Consider the following 17,728-nt stretch of genomic DNA (forward strand, 5'->3'; position numbering starts at 1 on the left):
CACACACACACAAACACAAATACACACACATACAGAAATCCTCAGCAGTTTTGAGAGGAAAGCCACATTACTGTTTGAGGGCAATAAAATAAACACAACTACCATCAATGTAATATTTATCTGAAAAAAATGCTAATTTGGAGACTCTATAGTCTATGGGTCAATATTACATAGTAGTGCATCTGGTATAAACCGTGAACAAAAGTAATCTCCAGGTTCGTACTGATTTCGATAGAAAAAATATTTTTGGAAATGCTTTTCTTTCTAAACAAAATTAAAATCTTTATATTTTGTTAACTTTTCCTCAGGAATTACTCATCGCCTCATCCATTCTAGTTCTAAGGGGAGATCTAGTGGTTATACTCGCAAAGAAGAACACACAAGGCACTGTATGACAGTGGATTATAAATATCCAAAACAATTAAGTGATGAAGACATATTTTCATCATTAGCAGCGTCCACAAAAAAAAATCACAAAAGTAATTAAATTGGTTCGTAGTGTGTTGTGTTTTGCTATCACTATCTCTCTCTGGTGGTTTTTAAAATACTTTTCTTATCCACCAGTCCCTTCACTTTCCCTCCTCTTATTTCAAACCCCTTCTACCATTTTGTGGATGTAACACAAGCTGTACAAGTAACAGAGCGTATTTAGCTATGAGCCACAAGACGATGAAGGACTTTAACTCATACGTCTCCTTACTCAGATTTCATTTGTGCAACCATGTTCAATCAGAAACGTAATCCTTACCAAATGACGCCAAATATTCTCAGGAAGCCAAGATGACAAACATTGTAATAAATCCTTACAAGTTACTGTAGCATAGGGTTCAAAGGTCGCTGAGTGCCTCTTACTGAGCTTTAAGTCCTGTCACACTACCTACTCACTACAGTCTCATCCTCCACTCCTCAATCATTTTCAGATAGTACAACAGTAAGAATGAAATAAAAGAGTAATGGGGAGTAATAACTGAAATTGTGATTCCTTCAGGCAAATTAATTGACATTTTACAAGCTTAGAGCATTTATCGTAAATATGATTATCATCTACGTAATCTATAATTTATAATCTATAATCTTAATGTTAACTGTACACTCAAAATATCAAGCAAGCACCGGGAAACTATGGACATCTCTTAGAACTTTATGCTACTGCGTGTCTGCTGTCTGAGTTGAAGTCATTCCCCCTACTAATGAAAAACAACTAAAACTGCATGACATTAATAGGATAGTACTTTATTTTCCTTTTCTTGGAGGATCTTCACTCAGATTTTCTAAATAAATTCAAATCGCAAGAGTTTTTCCTACCTCCTCCACGAGCTGCAGCATACGACGAGTGCTCTCCAGTGACTGTAGAGAGATGAAACAAAACCATTACATGTCAGATCATTTAAACAGACACATTTAAACAGCTACATCTATCATTCAGAGATGGGAAAAGAAATATTATTGGCCTCACAATGTTCCAAAGTATAGCCTTTCTTATTTTTTGAAAACAACAACACAAGTGTATCTGCTGTGTATATTCATCGAACTGAGCATAAGTGAACATGTATCACAACAAAGCGGAATCGATGAGAACAATCAGCAGGACACCAAAAGGATCAATACCTGACTGTTATCGATATGAACTAGCAGTGATAGACTGTCTGCATCTTGATTATGGAATATCTCTGATCGTATGATGGGAATGTTTTGCTGATTTCCAGAATGTTTAATCCAGGGGTGCTCAATACGTCAATGGTGAGCGACTGGTTTGACAATTAACAGAACTGTCCATGAAAGAACAGATGCGAGGAGAGGACACATTTCGGTCATTCAGAAAGTTTATTGCTAAAACCCAGCTCCAAGTGCACTTGTTGGTCCCCATTAAAATGGATGGAGCACCTGCGGTGGTTGGCTGCTTGAATGGATTTATTCTGAAGTGCAGGCAGGACGATGGTTTCCCAGACTTCCTGAAAGATCATGGATGTGGATGTGGGGATCGCTTAGTCCAAGGAAATACCTTTGATACCAACAAATATCAAGAGCTCTGTCTAGACCTTTTCCATATAGCTCTACATGAAAATATTAGCAGCTAAATGACCTTCAGTGACTGTTAAGTCAAGTACAAGTACCATTCCACAATGACTTACGATCATTTGGAATTGTGCTTGAGGCTGGCTGTCAACTACCGTCTGGACTATGCATTCAGTGCAAGTCATGAGAGTAAACTCATGCTTTTAGGCAAGGTACATCAAAGTACATTGTATATAGTGTATAATCTCAATATATTTAAAAATAAATATGTTTTGCATTTTTGTAGTTGGTAGATCTTTTTGACTTGGTCATTTTATAAGTAGCTCGCATGCTGGAAAAGTGTGAGTGATTAATTGAACGCTATCAATGATGTGGATGTGAGATGAGAAATGAAATCGTTTGAGATCTAGTGATTTTGTCTAGAATGCAGCAGCTCTGCTGATAAAAATAACTTCACCTTTCTGACTGCTGGATGTCTAGGGTTAGCATGCTCAGTGACAGCTATGTAGCGGCATGTCCCAGCCCCCACCCCACCTGAGGGGCTTGTGAATGCAGCGCACTCTGTGATATCTCCTCCTCACAATGACACAGCTTCGCCTCGCTGTTCTCGCTGCAAGACCAGCTGATCCCCCTCCACCCCACCCTGCCACCCCCGAACGGCGGGGGCTGGGAAAGGAATCAGAAGGGGGGGAACGGCTGTGATTCTAGAGGCTATTTAAAATGTAGAAGCTCCTCAATCTTTCTGGTATTTTTCCTTCTTTCCTTTTAACATATTTTCTTTATTTTCATCTTGTTCCTCTGCACGTCTGAGAGAGGCGTAAAGTCGTTGCATCAGAGGCTAAAACTGTTAGTCTGATGCCGCCATTTTGTGCATGACCTATGTCCATGTGTGTGCTTAATATTCTGCTCAGCTGTGCCAGTGTGAGTCATGGGAAGCTGAAATGGGTGTGGGGTTATCTGCTCCTCCTTTGCTCTCACTGTGATGGCTGTTGGAATACAAATATGCACACAGTCTCATGTGAACAATAAAAGGTGCAGTATACTTCTTTTATAAAAACATTAAAAACACAAAAATAAAATCAACCACTTTCTTATCATTTTTGACGTAATAGACAATTTACTTGTCTATTACGTCAAAAATTATAAGAAAGTGTATTAATACAGTATTAATACAGTTAATTTAACTTTACTAAGTTTTTTAATTACATACTCTTTTTATTTATTTGATGCTCCAAAAAGTCAGACCAGGAAGATAAAATACCTGGTAAGCTGACCATGAAAGAAAATCTCATAAACACTCAAATAAATTATTATCAGCAAAACATCATTATTTATCATTTATTTATTTAATGGTAAAGGTAAAAGTTATGATATAAATGCATCCCATGCATCATGAAAATGCAGTTAAAATGAAAAGTAAATTGATGATAGCGCTGTATTTTCACCAACGCTATACTATATGAATAAATCCCATTTATCATCTTGATCCTCGTTGTTTTTCATGTGAAAAAATTCCAGGATCTGCTGCTTGGAAGCCTCTCTAACGGACACGTGCTCGTCATTTGTTGGTGTGAATGTGTATCTGTGAAAAAACATGTGTGACAGCTCAGCTCAGATCTGCATGATGCAGCAAGTGTGCTCTTCTCACCTCATCAGCCAGCTGGTCAGCACGTTGCTGCATGTCTGATAGCTCATTGCGCATATCGGCGTCATCTGCCATGGCTGCTGGATGTGGGGGGTGGAGAGGGACTCCAACGGGGAAGAGATAATCCTAGTGGGAACTTGGGGAGGCCTGGAAGACAGGAAAAACATAACGGTCTAATGCTGCAGCGCAGTGAGGCTCAGGGGAATGGATAACTCTGATGATTAGACATTCAGCTATTTGTAAAAAAATGCATTTTAGAAAAAAAAAAAATTCCGAAGACAGCTCCAAAAATATCGTGAAAAGGATAAATGTCATCATTATCATCACAGAACAATCATGTCTCCTCTCCGTACTCCATTGATAGGCAGACATACATTATCTAATCTTCTACTTACTAACTCAAGACATCTCAACTGTAATTCAGACACAATTCAAATACATCCATCTTCATGTATGTATCCTGTCAAAACGCCCTTGAGCAAGGTGATAAACATCTCCACACCCACCAACTCTGAGTCGCTCTGAGAAACAGCAGCGGCTCTGGAAAGGTATAATACATTTTGTAAGTGAGAAGATAAATGATGATGAAGGAACATGATACAGGATAGATAAATTAGGGAATATATAGGTCATATAACGAAATAAACCAAAAAAAGAGGTAACCGAACAAGAGCTTCTGTCTCTCTTGCCAACAATATAATTGTGGGATTTCAAAGCAGTACAGAGCAGCAGGGTTTGCTTGTATGTGGAGTAAGGAATGTAAATGGGATTCTGAAGGATTACCACAAAGAGACATAAATGGCCTGTTAGCTGGACAACTGCGGTCCTTTCTCCTCCTTTTATGGGTTATGAGAGGCTAGTATCACTAGCCAAACAGACGTCTCTAGGTTGATGACTCTGAAGGTGATCATTGTTTTTTCTCAGATCAGTTAGTGACTATCAATGGTAATGTTTACAAAACATTCATTCAAATTAGCATGCCAATTGTGTAAAAAGCATAAGGATCAAATATATGTTATTTCCACGATTGTCCAGCTAAATGTTGATTCCCTTTCCATAATGCCTGACAGCCAGGAAAGAATCACGATCAGATCTAAATCTCTTCCGGGAAACAAAAAAGCTACATGTGAAGCTTTGAACACCAAACCGCACCTCTATAAAGGATCTGGAATGTCTTCCTATATTTTCAATACAATCTCAACAAAATTAAGGATGAAGGTGATTACAATTTAGAGTATGCCTCAAAAGTCTTGTGTTGTCCATAAGTCCCAGTGTGGAAACATCTTCATGTCAGTGTTCATTACGAGGACCGTGTTCGTTCAATGCTGCTTCTTATTTGAATGACTGGGCGTATAAAGTAGACCTTCCTGAGGACCTTCCTGATCCCTAAGCAGGAAAGCGCATTAATCTTAATAATAGGGTAAAGAGTTTGGGCCCAACATTGGCTGATGATTTCTGGTTGTCCTTGTGCAGTTATCAATGACCTCCTTTTGGATATGTTGCATTAATGACGGATGTAAAAGAGAAGTGTGGTTTTCAGTTCTTCAGTTTGTTGAGGGGGTTTGTAGAATCCAATGTTCAGTTTGCTGGATGGCTTAGTGGGCTAAGTCACCAAACTCAATTAATGATTTATTCCACGGCAAAGTCATCTGCGGTTCTTGATGGGATCTATTCCTCTTAATTGATTTCGGTTTCAAGTCTTCTGAGATCATATTGTAAAGTATTGATTCATTCCAGTCAGAAGAGACTTCTGGTCTCCCATTGAAGGGTCGTTTCAAATTCAACTTCTGCTGTTTATTTAACGTCTCTTGGAAGTGAACAAACTCATCTTGGGTCTGTGTTGGTGCTCTCATAGCTCTCAGCAGAAATAAACAACTGTTTATCTTAGAAATCTAAAAGTATATATGTTATAAATCTAATGGGTGGTGTTGGTGGAACTGATGGGTTCAGTTATTTATGCTGTCACCCATTGGAAATGATTAACAGAACTTCAACCGGAACCAAAGGTGCAGTTGTTTAAGTGAGTTCAAAGCATACATTCAAAGTGACATGGTTTTATACTGCAACATCCAATCAACCAATTTCTGATTAAAGTAACCGGAGATGAGGTAAGGCTTGTAAAAACAGGGAAACAACACTTGGAAGATTAAGTTGTGCCGTATGCTGTACTTCTAAATGACACAAATCCACCGAATAATAAAGGATGTGAGGTCAGAGTCTAAGGATCACAGATGGACATTTCTCATGTTGATGACGGAGTGAGCAGCAGGGTGAACGGACTGCCTCAGATCCTTCTGTACCATTTGTGTTTGCTTCACCCACTCCCTCATCCAGATACTGCTCATGTGTTCTGACCACATGCAGGGCTTATAAAGACAATTTCACTGTTCTGAAGCAACATCACAGAACGTCAGGGTGTGAATCATAAAAGTAGCACTGGATGATTGTAATCTGCATTCTTCCTGGTAGAATGACCACATCCAACAGATGAATAGCTGATCACAATGCAGCGATCACAGGCTCCTGTTTATTCCAGCATTTATTCAGATGCTAGTTTACTACAGTATTACTATTTGGCATTTACTATTTTGCATAAGAAAAGATGAGAAAGCCATTGACATATTAAAAATGTTCGGACTAGTTTTATGGGTAAAATGTGCATGTGGCATCGGACACTATTGTATGTACGCATCACGTTTACTCTGGATTTCTGTGCTCTGCCTCTGATTTCTCTCTCTTGCCTTTCCCCTCAACGTCTTCCATCACAGGACGCGCTGACCTTTTGCAATACGTCTCAATTACAAGCTTCATCCAGATCTTCAGACCCGCCCGGAAAAAGTTCTTTATCTGACATTTTACAGGTAATTGGGCACACAGAGACATTTCATAGTCATGAATCGCAGTTAAACAAAAAAATATACAATGCTGACCAGTCACTTAACAAATTAAGGAACTGCAAGTCAACTAAAACAAACCAGATATACTTTTTAGGTAAACACTTGAACTCTTCTGCACAATGTTGGAGAAACCAGACAGAAAAAAAACAATGGTGGCTATACAGTGTAATGATAAGGAAAATAACAATAATTTGGAGCTTAAATTCCATCCTCTACCTCTATAAAAAATTAAATAACCTCAGAAATTAACAATCTTTGTTAAAAATATCACTTTTACTGAAACACAGTCAGGGAGATTAAACAGCTGGAGGACATTGATACCTATTGTCTATTATTTTCTCAGCGTTTATGATTTCAGTTGAGTTGTGGTTCATAGAAATCTACAAATTCTAAAGTGGTTTACTGTAGATGATAAATCACAGAGCAAAATTGGATCTATGACAGTTTCCTTTGTCTGCATATCAGCAAAATAGTTGTAACACGGGAGCTCTGTGACATTGATGCTGAAACAATACGATACGGCCCTAACCTACATTTATTCAGTTTAGCTTAATCAACAGAAAAGCTAAACAGTACCTGTACTAATTTAGACTTGTTATCACAACCCAACAGTGTAACGCTGCTTATCTCTGTTCATAAACAGCTACCTGGTTCACATAGTGTTCACACACTGAACAACTTACAGTTGTGTGAAATGAATGCCAGTCTGAAATATCCTCACAGAGATCAAAGTGGTCACCTCTCAGTTACAGAATCTTAAACTGGAATTCACTCCTGTCACACATGAAATGCTAGTTCTTAGGGAAGCATTTATTTGTGTAATGCAAAAATTAAACTATGTGATTTTGACAGTAATAATCACTTTATCTTGTAATTTGAACACAGTAATCCTGTTTCGTGTAATCCCTGACAAATGTATTGCATATTGCTCTCCATCTGTCAGTATAAAAATTGCTATCTAACTTAATCCTTTGGGAAACGTGCAATAACCACTTCATATACTGTATCTGCACACAAAGTGACTCCTTTTGCATTTTATGACAACAAAAAGATACAGAGGGATCAACAACTTGTGTATCTGTTTCTATGTGTTCCTACACACCCGCACATCCTTTGTACTAGTGTTTCTAAACCGTGACATCACACAACACACAGCCATTTATGGAAGGAACCGTTAACCACCGTGACTTTTCAGACCTACGAGGAACCAATAAAGAAAGGGACCAGGAACACTGACAGGGCAAATATCTACCTATTATTAAATTTACACTGCTAAACTGAAGCATGGTGCACTAAACACATAAACTGTACATGCGTAGTCACTTTTAGATGTGTGTTGCTAAGGACTGTGACGGAGTGAGGATAGCTAAATATCAGTGTGGTCTCATTTACAGCACCAAAAAAGATGCTATAAAAAGTGATTTGTGTGGCAGTTATCACAGGTTTCAAGGTAATTACTGGAGTAAAGCTCAACATCCACATTCATCAACAGGGTTTAGAATAACACCCAGATTTATGCATGCATTATGTGCAAGACTCTGTACAGCAAGAAAAATAGAACATCAATTTCTGGTGCTCTATTTTTGTATCTGTGTTATGACACCCAGGTGTAATCACATTCTACCTGAACATTATCAACTGCTCTCCTCTCCTGTTCTCTCCCCTCCTCTCCTTCAAGGGAAATGTAAAGGGAAATTATGTGATTTTACAACACACTAAAACTATTGTGACTGATGAAGTTTTCCTCAGATGTTAGATGAATCCATCAGGTTGACAGATGAATTCTTACAGTCACATTTCTGCTCTGCTGACAAAACATGAAATAATAAGTAACTAATTAATCTATTCATACACAATTTAACATTAAAATCTTGCCACGGTAACTGGATTTAAAGGTCATCTCCAGCCCCGGTAGTTTGTCGATTTATTGAAGCATAGTAATAAATGAGAGATTGATGATTTTGGCCCTTGTAAAAATGAGCCTTGTTATGTAAAATGCCTCTGTCGTCAAGATTACTGCAGTGCTTCACTTAGTGAGGTTGCTGTCATTACTTACAGCAGACTGGCTTCACAAAAGCACAGAAGTAAAAACAGATTGAGAGGGCAGTTGTTGTTTTTTTTTATCTTCATGGGGTTAAAGATGAAACAACTTTTTTTAAAACGCTATCCTCATGAGTCCGTACCAATAATACTTCCTTGATGATTCTCCTGTAGAGGTTTTAATGCTTTATAATCATGACAAAGAGATGACACTACCCTTCCAGGAACCGTGGCGAGCATGAACAATAACAGCGGTGATGTAACATTACACAACTCCACAGTGGGAGCTCCCTCCTCAGAGGAGCCAGCCTTAAGTACTGCAGTAGCATCCCAGTGGCTCACTCGGTAGAGAAAGTCATGAATTATGGACCCAAAGAGTCCGAGACCCCATCACTAATTCATCTGGGCCTGTTAGCATCCACATCTCAGAAGCGCGTGGCTAAAGAGCAGGAGGTGGGGGATCAAAACAGTGTAGGCTACGTGCTTCAGAGGATAACACCTAAACAGTGAAGGTGAAGCACATGACATGCATGTGGCAAGAGAAGGATCATTAGTTATCATTAGAGGTAGCAATAAAGAGATTACTCACATATTCTGAGGGTATCGTTTGACCAAGTTAGCTCCAGGGATGGAACACATGTTAACATTCAATCATGCCAAAAAATGAATAGAGAAGATGTTCATCAAAATTCCTGCCAAATGCTACTCTGACAATTTTAGCATGCAAATTTTAGCATTTAGTTCAGAACACTGTTTAGGTACACTAATACAACCTCATCGAGATTCTTGGCTTTTTAGTATTACAGTACTGAAAAAGTTTCTCAAGTGTGAAGTTTGCATGCCATTGTCTCTCGTAAAACACAACTAAAAATTTCAAACATTTTCTTACATTTTAAGGAACAAATGGTTGATCAGTTTAATCAACTCACACCGAAAATAATAATTAGTTGTAGTATGTTGGAACAACAGCACTTTGAAATTAATGACAATAGAGTGATAGCAAAACTGGTATAATTTAAAAAGACGACTTGACTCTAAAATCAGTCTTCATTTTCAACTCAATGTAAAAGAAAAAAATAGTCTAGCCAAACATCATATTTTAAAAATATACTTTCTGGAAATGTCTAATACGCATAATGATTATATATTGCGCACATTGAGGACAAGTCATCAGTCTTTATCTGTGGTGTGATATTGTGATACTCACAAGAACACAACACAAAAAAACATTTTGCTGAAACCTGATATTTTTTATTGATCCTTTGTTGATCTGGTTTTCATATCATAAAATTCTAGACGGAAAGGAAAGATGTCCCTACAGGAAAAATGGATATTATGGTCTCTTCATTGTCCAATAATTCCTGATTATAGGATTTTATCCCACTTAAATCACTATCACTTACAACTGGGGAAGAAAATCAAAACCATTTTCATGGGTTAAGGTTTGGGAAAAGAAATAATTGTTTTAACAAGCTGTAAATCCCTGGTACCACCTGAGGTTTGACTAAGACATAGAACAGTACCATGACAAAAGTTTTCTATTTGTTAGATATACAGTTCACTACTCCACCAAACAGGACATACCTCAGAAATGACTATCATTATGAGGGAAACATTGACACCCTCTAGCTATTCAATCATGTCAGTCCAAAGAAATATGAAGGATTCCTTTGCCTATTTTTGGCTCATCCTGAGATATAGCATAAGGGATGTTGACTGTTCATTTATATTCTCACACATAGTTGGGAAGCTGTCTCTCATACATCATGTGTTCATGAATTTTTAAGAACACGTGTTGTATCCTATTGTCCACAGAATATAGATAAGATGTTAATAGCGGTTTGAAGTATTAACTAATAACTAATAAATGATGCCGGCCATGTAGACATTGGTGGATATTAAATAAATGCAAAAAGTTCAAATTCAAAAAATGAAATAATGTAAAGTTTTGACCATTGACAAAACATTACCTTCAAAATGGACAAATCACTACAAACTTTTCACCAACTTTTTGAGTTGTCTAGGCTCGGGGCAACGCTCCAATAATTTTCCTACTTCAAATCAAATTTTTCCAATTTTATTGACATGAACATTCTGTTGTCATCATTTTGTGGTGAGGATAAAGGACAGCAGGTTTTACAGATAGTAATGCTGAAATGTCAGCTGCCACAGCGTTAATTCAGAATGTTGAGACCGTTTCACTGGAAGTAATATGGAGCCAATCAGAGCTGAATATATCCATTCCATGTCTGACTAACGAATATCAATTCCTATCCTGTGTTTGAATTGACTGTTCGTTCTGAGGTGTCAGCAGCATCACTAAAACCACAAATCAGTTTGTAATGTCATTATTACGTCATCTTTATGAAACCCAAGTGCAGTTCTGGGATGCCAGGGGTTCCTGTTTACTGTTTACTGGAAGTATCGATGTGGATGAGAGCTCTCGTCATCGATGACGAGTTTCTTGCTTGGCATTCCAGTCAAATAGTGAGAACTTGTCCTCAATAGCTAGAAGGATTGCCACATGATGACCTGCGCGTATGCTAATGTAAAAACTCATGCCATCCATTTCCCTGCAGCACCCAAGTAAAAGCACTTTCATCATCATTTTTATTGCCTCTTGAAGGTGACTCAGTTGTAGTTTATGGTGACCAAAGAGACCAAGGATGAAAACAAGACCAAGGAGGATGCTTCCTCATCCTTCTCCTCGTAGAACTTCGGAACTGTGGTTCTTTATCAGCCTTCTTCCAAATACAGAGGATACAAGCAATGGAAAGACAAGACCAGAGCGTGTCAGCATTTACCGAGTTCGACCAATATCCCTCAGCCCTGCATTACAGTCACCTATGGGGTAAGGGAAAAAGGTTCGTGGCTGCATCATTTGTCCACCCATGGGAGAACCCAGAGTCACATTACATTACACATTACAGATGACATTCGGATGCAACAGGGACGTGGAGATGTAAAATTTGACGAACAAAGCATGACAAGGAAGAGCGCTGATGAGCTGATGTTGGCAGTAAAGCTGAAAGGAAAAAAAAAAAAGTGGGACTGGTTTCAGACGGGGAGGGCGATGTGAAGAGATGAACATATGACTAACAATCAACCGAGCAATTTCGGCACGAGTTTCTGCAGCCTGTTTCGAATTAGCAGCACAAGCTCTCATATTTTACAATGCAATAAAACGTCAGGGCAGAAAGATGAGATGGCTCTCGGGGTGAAGAATAAAAGACGAGCTGTTTATATTTGCACGTTTGATGGAATCCCAGGCAGCACACGTTTCAGCCAGCTGTAGGCAGAATCCTTTTAGCGATGCTGCAGGAACAGAGCATCAAGCTGTTATACTCTAATAAATATTGATGTCTTTCATTAGTCCCTTGGTCACACATTGTTGGCATAGTGTATTTGTACAGATGGTAATGCGAAAGGAGAGAAATGAATTCCTATCAGTTTAACAGGACACATTTGATGCTACAAATTCATTTTCACGGACCTCAGTGACCCGACCTCTTCAGTGTCATGTGCAACTCTGTTAAATACATGAGAGTCATTAAAACAACGCTGTTAAAAGTCAATTCATTTCAACCATAGAATGAAAAACGGCTTCTAATGGCATATTTTTATTTGTAAAAAATACAAAATGTTGACTTTTTCTAACTTGCTTTGGTCACAGACATAAAATTGTTATGAATATCTAATGGGTTTTATTAACATGCGACAGCGAATTGTCAGTAAATTTTAAGAAGTCGAATTAAAAACTGATGAATTTGAAGTGAAAATAAAAAAGACAAAATATAACTGGATAGCCATGACCAAAAAAACCACCACTGTCAAACCCACCATGTATTTATTACATCCAACACATCGTAAAGCAGTAATAGTGTATACTGTATATACGAAGTTAATCAATCAGGCAAAATATATTTGTATAGTCCAAATTCAGAAAGGACAATGTGTCTCCGAGGGCTTTATAATCTGTACAGACTATCCTTTACCCTTACACCCCCAGACTGGTTGAGGAAAAACCATTAAAAAAACTTAATGGGATTTTTAAAAAAAGGAGAACATTCTGGGAGAACCATAGATGAGAGATCGCTCTCTGTGGGACGGGTAAACGCGTGATAGATGTTACAGCACAACTGTGAAGTTAAAATGAGACAAGCTGCATAAAACAGTCAGACAGCCATCCTGCCATTTGATGTATGAAATGGTTGTATGAAAATGTTGCAACTCAAGCTCAGTCAGCAGCGCTGCACCATTATAAATGACTGTGGCCCAACAGACAGACCTGCACCAACAAAAACACCCCGCAATGCTGCACTGATCCCTGTGCCAAAGCCGTATCCACAACTCCACACAGCATCATGTTTGCAGAAGACTGATACGGTCATATTGTCCTTGCACCTGAGCACACAATGACATGTAACGTAGAAGAAGGAGGATGTATTCATGTTGACCCGAGCAGATTAATTGGTGACTTCACGCTTCGGTGACGCAGTGTGAAGCAGTCTATGCTTGTTTTTATTCTGCCTGTGTAGGGATGGTTTATAATAGAATGCTGCCAAAGCCATTGCTAATGCCAGGCTAATGCTGTGAGATCATGAGCATACATTCTGATCATCTGGAGTTTGCCTTCAACAATCTGTATTGAGGATAGACTGAACATCTCTGCAGCTTCTCTTGTCGGTATTTATACAGCCCTTTATTCTATTCTCCATCCTGCCATCTAACTCCCGTCTCTCACTTCTTCCCTTCACCATCACTTTCCTTTTCCCCTCCATGAGTTCCTTCCATTAATCAAAAGTATAATAATCTAACCCCGTGAGAGACCAGGGAGGACAGATGGCAGAATGATGACGGCGCTTGGCAGCACAGCAGATCGACCTCATAGGTATAAGTCTCATAAATATGGATTTAAAAGGTAAAAAGATTTATTTTTTTTCCAATCTGAGTTCCAAGAACACTTCAAAGGCAAGCACATCGTTTGGGAGATGATACCTGTCATGTCTCTTCTGAGAGCGTGTGCAACTAAAGTAAGATAAATACAGCTATATTTAGAGAAGACATGCTTCCGTTTTAGTGTTGAGGGCAATTGTGACAACTTCATGTCGCTACCTGTGACCTATCAGTATAAATACTGTCTGACTGCCCCCACACTACCCTCACACGATTCAGTGAGACAATTGTACCAAGATGGCAACTTTTAGGAAACATACAAGGCAACTGCTGTAGAAAGACAACTTCCTAAAGACCGGTACGACTTAGCATAGCAAATGAGGATGGAATTAAAATGTTTTCTCTTTTGGTGATAGGTGATTTCCCACTAAGGGCTTCCTGGACACAATCCTGCCTCTCACCCCAATGCACCACTATCCTTTTTACTTGGCCATTTCCCAGCAAAAATTTCCCCCTCATTTAGAAGTTACGACAATAACTTTACTCAGGATTCTGTTTCTTGTTCTAAAACGGACCTACTGCTAAATTCACGCTCAGTGTGGGTAACATTAGCACGCCTTTAGATTAGCTAAGCTAAATGGAAAACAGCTATCCTGGCCTCAGCACCTTTAAACCTGGAAGACTGACACATTGTGATGTCGCATGGAGGTTATGTTATGTTTTGTTAAGAATTAAATATAAAATCATAAAGTCACAATGTGTTTTACTTCAGGTTTTTTTTAGTCGATTTCTGATTTTACTTTTTTGCCTAGCAACCAGCTAAGTTTTTTCTCACTATTTGCATTACTTAGACTGAGATAAGCTACTCAGCTGCAGTAGTCTGTAGTTTTAACAAGTTTTATAGATCCATTGTCAACATATTTATTAAACCTTCCCTGTATCATTTATTTTCTTTTTTTTTTGTTTTGACCTTGTGAGTTTTGTATAGCTTAAGTTAAAGCATCACTTCCACAAGATACAGCTGTTCAAAGAGATTTATGACGTACACTAAAACAGCCTTGTGGACAAAAACAATATTTTAGGGTCTACTGACTTTGTAGATGGAAAAAAAACTAACCTGAAAACAAATAACGTGTCCTAGAAGCATCCAGTCATGAACCAGACAGTGTGGCCTTTTCCCCGCCGGCTTTAAACTATGAATCAGGAGTGGCCATCACTACTGAGAAGAATAAGAGAGCAGGACCAACATATTGAACCAGCAGACATCCAGGATTGGTTTCTCATTGAGCTTTTTCTAGATCCTGACCCAAACTGTTTTTTGTGACTGTGTGTCTCACTCAGCAGCCAATCGTGATGTGACCTGAGAAATAAAACAAAGCAGAAGTTTTTTTGTTGATTGCTTTAATCAAATATTTCTTTTGTAAAGAAAAAGCTAGACAAACTCCTGGACTGGTTGCAGAGCTTGTCATGTTAATTGTGATGGTCATTTCATTTAAAAATACTGTGTGAGGCTTTATGGCCTGTGGCCACATAATGTGTACTGCTGCTTATGCGTGGGTAGACTTGAGGAGAGTGGTTGGTTTCGAGCCTGTAAGGACCTTTCAAACCACTAAACACAGAGAACCCTATATTTGTGTCATTCTTAGAGTTTTCAGTGGCTTGATTAAATCTCTAGTCTTAAAAAGGACTTGCTCCGTATAGCAATATCTTCTTTCTTTTTTTTTAAAAACAAAACTGTAGCAGCAAACCACACAATGCACAGCAGGCCGGCTGAATGTTCACCTGTATCAATCACAGATCTATTTCTAAGCAGCACAACAGAGATGAGTGTGAAGTGAACAACAGCCGGGATGTCTGCGAGAAACAATCAGTGGATGGTGATACTGTTGTGAGTCACCATTTAACCAGAGATCAGCCTCTGTCTCCTTGTATGCTGTACAGGCCTGATATCGTCTCCCACCCCCTCCTGCTTTCGGCCTCCCTCCCTCCCTCTTTCTCTCTCTCTGCAGTCCAAACAGTGCCAGCCGCATAACGGGATATGGTATAGCGGTCATGGCAACTGGAGCATCGTTGGAGGCTTGACTGTGTTCTGTGTGCGCTGCAGGCGCTTATCTGCCATTGTAATAAATCCACAGCTGTCAGAGCCTTAAACCTGCAGGCTGCTCTTCCTTCAGAGATTATATTTGTTTGCTTCTGACTTTACAGCAAGATGTTTTATTCTGAGGTCATTAAAATTCACCAGACTCGCTGAAGGAAAGGGAGGAATATAATCCTCATTTCTCCTAGCAGTCCCGCCTCTGTGACCAATATAAAGTCGAGCATCGTCTGACAGCATCTGTCAGCGGCCATCGGGCAACAGAGACCCCCACCCCGCTCCGCCACACTCTCCCCCATGGAGCGATTCAAAAATAATTCCAGGTGCGCCAGAGATCAATATGTTCAATACCGAGTCTGCCGCATCGTGAAAACCCACTTTAAACGAACCACCGTGCCTCCTGCTACCGCATCACGATCCTGTCTCCGCAGCCGCGGTGTCGTGTGCTGCGTGACGGACAGCAAAGCGTCCACACCTGCACATAGCAAGTACGTTTTCCAAAAATAACGAAATAAATTTAAAAAAATTTTACAGTTTTATATCAACGTGGATTGTTGTGATTGGACGCTTCATGACATCAAACGATGCGCACCGATCGCGTTCTCAACGAGACGAGCGAACACTCGACGTGTGCGTGTGGAGCGCACGGGTACAAATGTCGCTCCCAGCCACCGAACCACGCGTGGGGGACGGAGATGTGCGGCGGACGGGGGTCCGTTCACACTGACGCGCAACGCGCATCGCCCCGGAGACGGATGGATGGGTCGAGGGCGAAGAGGAGAGGGGTGGGGGGGCTGGGTGTCATAGTGCGGGTTTCACCTCGGTCCTCCCACGCTCCTCCACACACACACACACACACACACACACACACACACACACAGACACAGATAGGTATATACAGACACACACATATACACAAACATCAGCCGTCGAGCTCGGATTCGTGAATATGTCACGGATTGCGCCACTGATGAGGCAAAGATGCTGCGTAAAAACGTGTGGAAACAGAAGGGAAGCGACGCATTCACGAAGCCATTCCTCAGGCCCCCTCCCTCCTGTTTATATCGCTACCCTCCTCCCACCGACTTCACCATGGCGCAGTTTACTACACATGAAATTCTCCACCGCAAACACCTCGACTCCTCTTTCAAACAGCAGGAGCTGTTGGGTTTTTTTTTTTGTTTTTTGGGGGGGGTTTTTTATCCATGAGTGATTCATGAGCAGAGTCCACCTGCTGCCTCTGTCAGTTGTGACGCTCGGAGACGCACATAAAACGTTACATCTCAAACAAAAACTAGAATAAAAAATATCCATAAAATCTAAATCCCTCTCGGTTTAAGACGCAACTACGCAACTCTACTTTTTCGGTGCGGGTTTTTTTTTTTTTTTTTTTTTGCGCGTCATCACCTCGGTGTTCCTCCTCCCCGGCGCTGTCCGAGGTGCTGAAACACTGAAAAAACGCCCACATCGATACGCAGAGCGCACCGCAGCCATCCTCCCAGAAATCCACTGCGTGTGTGAGATTCATCACCCTGGAGGTCAGACAGCGCCTATTTGTCTTCTTCTCTTCCCCCTCTTCCTCCTTCACTCTTACCGCCAAACAATTATGGATTATGCGTTACATTCCAAAAACGAGTTAAACATAAACGCCCGTAGCAAAGGTTGGGGAAATAGATGTCAGGCAGGCAGTGTTTCACGAATAAAGAACATCTTCTGCTCTTGTGCGTCAAAAAAACAACCAGATCAATGGATGTAAGGTGGTAGAAATGCAATAGAAAACGTCTCCAGGCTTACCTGCGTCGGTTCTCGGTGGCCCGCAGTCAGTATGGGAGGAAATGTCGGCGTTTTATCAACAGCTAACCGATAGCAGCCTGTCTGTATTTGACTGGGATGCTGCAGAGGCTCTGCGCGTCGGCTCCGTCCTCCTCGGCGCTCCTTCAATGAGGGGAAAGCAGCGCAGCGCGCGTCAAAGATGGCGGCTACTCTGACGTCAGCAGCCGCTTTTAATAGATGTCTGTCAAGAGAGGGAGAGACAGCGTCTTCAAGAAGTCTTTGGTGCAGCTGGAGAAATAACTGAGTTCAAGTTTTTGAATGTGTCTTTTCTACACAATTTTTTTTTAGGATGACCTGGTTTTTATT

The 17,728-nt window shown here is 40.1% G+C and overlaps 1 protein-coding gene across 2 annotated transcripts in view; it reads right to left on the reverse strand.

Moving 5' to 3' along the window:
* The window catches only part of snap25a (synaptosome associated protein 25a), a 34,293-nt gene that overhangs the window by 11,386 nt on the left and 5,179 nt on the right, over window positions 1-17,728 (reverse strand). For both annotated transcript variants that reach the window (XM_068341896.1, XM_068341897.1), the window contains 3 exons: window positions 17,384-17,603; window positions 3,665-3,808; window positions 1,306-1,347 (listed from right to left, as the gene is read on the reverse strand). In XM_068341896.1, coding sequence (XP_068197997.1) covers window positions 1,306-1,347; window positions 3,665-3,736 — 114 coding nt within the window. In that variant the 5' untranslated portion in view covers window positions 3,737-3,808; window positions 17,384-17,603. The remainder of the gene's footprint in view (window positions 1-1,305; window positions 1,348-3,664; window positions 3,809-17,383; window positions 17,604-17,728) is intronic.

Source organism: Antennarius striatus, chromosome 19 (assembly GCF_040054535.1).
Source record: "Antennarius striatus isolate MH-2024 chromosome 19, ASM4005453v1, whole genome shotgun sequence".
Lineage (NCBI taxonomy): Eukaryota > Metazoa > Chordata > Actinopteri > Lophiiformes > Antennariidae > Antennarius > Antennarius striatus.